The 6,445-nt window shown below is 32.3% G+C and overlaps 1 protein-coding gene across 2 annotated transcripts in view; it reads right to left on the bottom strand.

Annotated features, from left to right (window-relative positions):
- Positions 1-334: 334 nt before the first annotated feature.
- Positions 335-6,445, bottom strand: part of LOC117121566 — a gene marked incomplete in the record, with an annotated part of 20,709 nt that continues 14,598 nt past the window's right edge. For both annotated transcript variants that reach the window (XM_033266805.1, XM_033266806.1), the window contains 5 exon segments: positions 335-2,737; positions 3,549-3,652; positions 4,546-4,615; positions 4,817-4,901; positions 5,961-6,075. In XM_033266805.1, coding sequence (XP_033122696.1) covers positions 2,620-2,737; positions 3,549-3,652; positions 4,546-4,615; positions 4,817-4,901; positions 5,961-6,075 — 492 coding nt within the window.

Raw genomic sequence — 6,445 nt, 5'->3', positions numbered from 1 at the left:
TACTCATAGTATATTTCTGTTCCTTCCACAGAACAGCACCAATTTACCTGTATTAATCGAGAATATGAATGAGTTATTGTTACCAACATTAACAGTACGTAATTACTAGGCTGGATGCTTTGGTGCCTCAAGGCAGTATAATTAAACACAAAGTGTATATACAAGTTATATTTCAGATGCATGAAAATAAATTTGTTTAAATATGAATACCGGAATGCCTACTCCCTTAGAACTATATAAACAATTATGAATGAAGTGTTGTTGAACTTTCATTTATGACTGAACCGAATTAACAACTTAATAAACTCTAAAAATAATCAACAGACCATAACGATCACTTAAGTGACAGATTTTTAATATGTACGCAACTTTACATACGATGAATTGATACTTATTGCTCGAGATACAACCCTGTGAGCAGTACACCAAAATAAAAATATATACCAGTATTGCACATAAAAAACCATTGCAATAAGCACCTTGGACCCTGTATTGACAACACCCTCTTGTGACAACATTTATTTTATTTAAACCTAACACCTTTGCCTTCCTATTCGAGACCAGCTTTGGATCTGAAAATTTTGGGTGGTCTTGGGGTTCAGTCTCAAACAAGAGCGTTTGCTTTGTGTTAAAAAATTAAAGATTGTTATTTGGTTCTTTAAGAAAGTGTTCTTGAACTGAAAGGGTCTCAGAGTTATGGGGTCTCGAATTGGAGGGTGTATTGAATTAATATTATTCTCTTAAATAACATGACAATTTTAAGATACCTGTATAATAAATATGAATCAAACTACCTATATCTATAAATGATAATTCTTAAAAACTGAACTAAAATTCTATTAACAGATTTTCTAACACCTTACATGATACTAACTTAAACTTAATGGTAAGACATATGTACTGAATATATTTTATTAAATTTCTTCAGAATATATATTATACTAATTATATATTTACTGACATCATGTACATTAGTATATTACTTATGTTTACCCTGGAATGCTAGGTATTAATCTGATGCACAGGCATAGAAAAGACATAATTAAAATTATTTATATATTGTTCGTTTAGAATATATTTTACTATGGTTTAAAGATGTACTATCGACCAAAAAAACAATTAAAGTAAAATTTTGAATAGCTCATTTAAAAGGACCAAATAAACCATTAGCTGCTAACGAGAAACAGACAATAAAAAGACATTTTATGCCAGAAATCCTTAAATTGGCTGGTAATCAATTTGCAAAAAAGAATACAGAAAAGGTATTATTTAACTGTCCTAAAATTTTTAAATTTTAGTTAATAACTTACTTAAATATACAACTTAAGGAATTAAAATGTGGAATTACAATTTTCATTCTTTTTACTTCATGACTGATAGTACATCTTTAATAAAAACCTCTTAAATAGCACTTATATACAATATTGCTAAAACTAGTATTACAATGTATAGCTTTTGCACTAAAAAGTTTTATTTCCAAACTTCTAACAGGCCTAAAGTTGATTATGTATTTCAACAAATATTTGTTAAGATGTAGACAAAATTCCATTATATATGAGTTTGTTTATGGTTTTTTTTAAGCATTTTTTCAGAATTAGTATGATTTGATGCAGTTTAATTTGTTCTTAGTTTCTAACTAATGTCATAGATTTTACAAACAAGGTGACAAAACTTTAATTACATATTAAGATGGTACCAACACAACACCAAGAACCTAACAATTTTAAGTACTGTACAACAGTAGAAACAAATGATGTTTACATTGCAAGGTGGAAGAAGATACTATATATCTCTAATATTTTAAATAAATTATATATTTACATAAAAATATGTAACAGCACCACCTTGTACTTGTGTAGTAAATTGAGTGAGAGCCACTTAGCTCAGTCGGCTTACCTGGGGATAGCTACCGTGTGTGTGCGCTGAACAAAATCTTGTCGTTCCTAGTTCAATTTCCATCACTGCTCTCCTTGTATTTCAGAGCACCGTCTTTCAGATAAGATGTTTAAGTCGTTGGCCCATGTGCACGTATTGTTAAAGAACGCAGTACACGCTTTGGAAAAGAGTAGTACTCCTAGTGTACTGTCCAATCACCACCAGAAGAATCTCACTTTTAAGACTTCTGTGGGTTATCCTTGGTGTTTACACCGTATATACCCATCCATCCATTCAAGTAAGACGATAAGTTTACTTCAGTAACTAGGGAATTTGGTCTGGGTCTGGGGATCTGTATTAGGTACAGTGCAGTTTCCCACTCCAATGGTGGTTTGGCCAGTTCAACATAGGCTAATGAGTGTACACATATGCACATAAACCATATTAAAGCCAGGCCCAACAGCTTATAAATGTTTTCGGAAATAGAAATGGTCAAGTTCTTTATTACTAATATTATTTCATAGGGAAGAGTATTATTAAAATAGATCCAGGCAAAGAAGATCTACATTGTTTGGTGCAAACACAGTTACTACCACAAGTTAACCAACTAGATAATTAATGCCCTCAAACAAATCACTTCCAATCTATAATACAAATTTAGATTCCATAGGAATACAATAATAAATTGTGGTCCCATCTCTTGTTTTCGAAATTTAGATTCGTAACTAATGCTTCATTATTAGATTAGAATGTTGAAATTGCTTTAATGATTGCGAAGACAACCGCAAAAAGGAAGAAAACCGACATCACATACTGCAGGTAATACGTCACTTCAGGTAACTTCCATGGCACCTCTACATTTCTGCAAAATCGATTGTATAATAATTAAAAAATAACTATATATATATACATAATCAAAAACGAAATGGTTGTATTCTGCCTCAGTAGAAATTTTCACTGTTCCCTGATACAACATGCTTTGGGCATAGCCCATCATCAGGTATGTCATCAGGCCAGAAACATGTCACGTCAAATAAATTTCATATATATATTTATGTTTAAAAAATCTTATTAGTTGATTTTCTATGGTGATTGTGATCATTAACCACTTTATCAATATGATTATATTTATTCTATCCTTAAACTGAAATCGACCTTCAATACAAAATATATATATTTTTGAAGTAGTTCAAAAAATACATTTATTGTAAAAAATATGATCAAGTGAACTTTATACACTATGTTGTTTAGGTTGTAGAGTGGTTGATCCAGGAATTTGAAATATAGGGGGCCCAGGGAGAGACTTTCACAGGTGAACCATCTATACCACCTTAGCCTGACCATGTTTAGTACTGAAGTAAGAAAATTCATAATTATGGCACTTCTAGATGCCCGGAAATGGCACTCTCACACATACTATGTGAATATAATTTTTTTTTCCTCCATCTTGTTTAAATTTTGAAATATTTAGGGGGAGTGGACCAGGCCAGCTGGGTCCTCCTCTGAAATGTACACAAATTTCACCTAGATTTTGAATGACAATCATACAGTATATCAATTTCCATGCTATTATATTTTTTGATTGCTTACTATGCTTGATTAATCACTATCTGTAAAAATAATCAACAAATAAATACATATTGGTAAATATGTATTGTATTCTAAACAAATACCTGTATTTGTCCTTTCTGCTTCCTTGTATCATCATAATGAGGAAGAAACCAACCTCAAGATTTAAAAACGTAGAAGAGAAAAATTCCATGACTGTAACAAACCCCTATAAAAACAACAAAAAGGAACACTATAAATTGAATAATTTTGATAAAAAGACCAATGACATTCAATTTACAATGGAACCTACTCTGTTTTGGGAACAGGTTCTACTGTATGTGACATAGGGCTACTGAAAACTTGAAAAGTACATTACCCTTGCCTAAAGGGTATTGCAATAGTGCATGTTGCGACTTCATTGAGAATTAGTTATTATACCACATACATAGACTCTAGGCATCTGATTGGTTAAAAAGTGGGTAATAACTTCAACCATCTCTCCTATGACATTTGAATGATAGTTCATAAATTCCTGGGGAAAAAAGTACTACCACGTATAAATAAACTATTTTGCCCTGTCGCGATGTAATCTCTCGGCTCCACTTATAACATTGCTATGTAATTTATTATACGCTTGGACGGTAAGGGAACACAACGTCTGTGACGATGCAAGATATTGGCCTTTTGATCGCCTAGGAAGTAAGCCTTGGCCTACTTGGTGGGTACTCTTTTCATTACTTTTTTAGCCCTTGTAAAATCTATGAATGAGGTATATATAAAATAAATATTGACTGCTCTAGTTTCAGGGAACAGTGGAATATATAGCCCCTCTGTGATGTGGAGACCACAGCCTACTACCTTCCCTCAGGCCTTCGGTGGGAAGATAGTAGGCTACGGTCTCCACATAACCAAGGATAAATAGATTTCACCATTCCCCTCAAGAGCAGTCAATATTTGCATAATATATTATTAGCAAAAGTTTAAAGATGAGCTATTTGATGATGGCAGTGAGAGTCATTAAGGATAGGTTTAGGGTCACAACTAAAGTTCATAAAAATGATAATGTAATATAATTGCCACCTTAATTAAAAGCATTATAAAGAGTGGAAAAAACTATACCTTTGGGTTCTTCATGCAGACACCAAAAATGACAACATATATCAAGAGCAACACTATTGGCGGGAAGAATCTGAAATATAAATTAGTTAAATATATCAGTGATAAACACATTTATCGAGAAATTATTTATTATAAAATGTATATAACAATCAATACATTAATTTGCCAATTCTTCGTCATATATCAGTTTCAATTTTGAAATGTTTTACTAATTATATAAAAGATTAATTAAATAATAATAGCAGAAATGTAGAATATTAAGAAGTATAACCTTGACTGGGTGACTCTTTGAAGCGTACTGGTTGGCTCGTTTGAATTGGAACTTGGTGGCAACACCGCCTCTAACACCCCTCCCACTTAAAAAGAAAACAAAACTGTCAATTGGGTGCAACAATAAAAGTAAACATTAGTAGGAGAGGGGGTTTCAAAAGTTGTTGATTCTTAATAGAAATTCAGGATTTAGGTTTCAAAAACATTCCTTCATTGGTTTAATCCATTAAACAATAGCTCATGCAGGGTGACACTGAGTTGTCACAATATTTCACAAACAACCTTTAAAACCAAGAGCACAATATATTTTTTAAAAATTAGAAAATATAAATTGGGAAGGGCCGGAACGGGGAGAAAATTATATTAAGACGATTAGCCCCATCATTCACTATAATAATAACCATCAATATCACCATTATCTCAATGATTCTATAAATTACTACTAGTCATGTCCTAGAGATTAGTGAAAATTCATCTACCTAATAAGTCTTCTAGCATAAAAAATAAATAATAAAAGTAATGATATATCAATCAATATATAGGTCTTCTATAATAAAAAATAATAATAAAAATAATAATGTATAAATTACATCAATAGCCCCTAAAGTAAACAATGTTGAGGCATTTAACAACAGAAATGTAAAAAAACAAAAATTGAAAAATCCAATATTAAAATTAAAATTTCCTGAAAGGATTTGCCATGATCAAGAATTGTTTTGCTAACAGATGCCATTAATAGATAACAAGTCATCTAAAGCACATGGTACAACTTGTCCATGGTTTATGCACTTGTCAATTGTAGTCCCGGCCCCCCCGGACCCGGGCCTAGCGGGGACTTAGCTGGAGATGTAATTTCCAAAACAGTTACATGCATGTGAAAGTCCTGGCCAACTCCCGGCAATGCAGGGCATCGTTTTAACGTACACCCCCGTCTAAGTCCTTGCCACTTACCACCGTACACACCTGAAACCGCGGCTACTCTAACTTGTAAAATTCCCGGGCCTTCCGAGGACAGCTACATCTACCGGTAAATTTAAGGTACTTCCCGGCTAGTGCCCCGCTATGACCCGGCTCTGGGGGGGCCAGGACTACAATTGAAAGTGCATTACTGGGAGAGGTTTCAGAAGTGGAAAATGATTGCTTACACATGTGCTTCATGGCAGATCCAAACGTAAGATACGACACTGTTAGGCTCACAGCAATAAATATTTGTATAAACTGTCCAATCCAATTGTATTCAGGGAAATAGTCTAATATAATCTGTGAAATAAAAGGAATAAACTTTTTATTACATAATTTATGCCAAATACAGTAATTATATATCACAAATTATACTAAAACCAAATTGCACACTGTACTAAAGTTCAAATGTTATACACAATTAATTATGAACATTACAATTTGCTTTACTTACTAATAACAATATATTTTATAAATAATAGATACTAATAGAAAAAAATTGGAACGTACTGCAGTTAAAGGAACTGTGGAAATTTCACCATTATCTTTTGATCTGTTAAAAAAACAAAGTTAGTTTACATAATCTTTCAAAATATCTCTACCACTACTACTACTACTACTAGTAATAATAATTCTTTTATTATTATCCTCTAAAATATATTTCTACATA

Source organism: Anneissia japonica, unplaced genomic scaffold (genome assembly GCF_011630105.1).
Source record: "Anneissia japonica isolate Jap-2015-1 unplaced genomic scaffold, ASM1163010v1 scaffold3217_len398964_cov164, whole genome shotgun sequence".
Taxonomy (NCBI): domain Eukaryota; kingdom Metazoa; phylum Echinodermata; class Crinoidea; order Comatulida; family Comatulidae; genus Anneissia; species Anneissia japonica.
The sequence above is the reverse complement of the archived record's forward strand: the minus strand, read 5'-3'. Positions and strand labels throughout refer to the sequence as shown.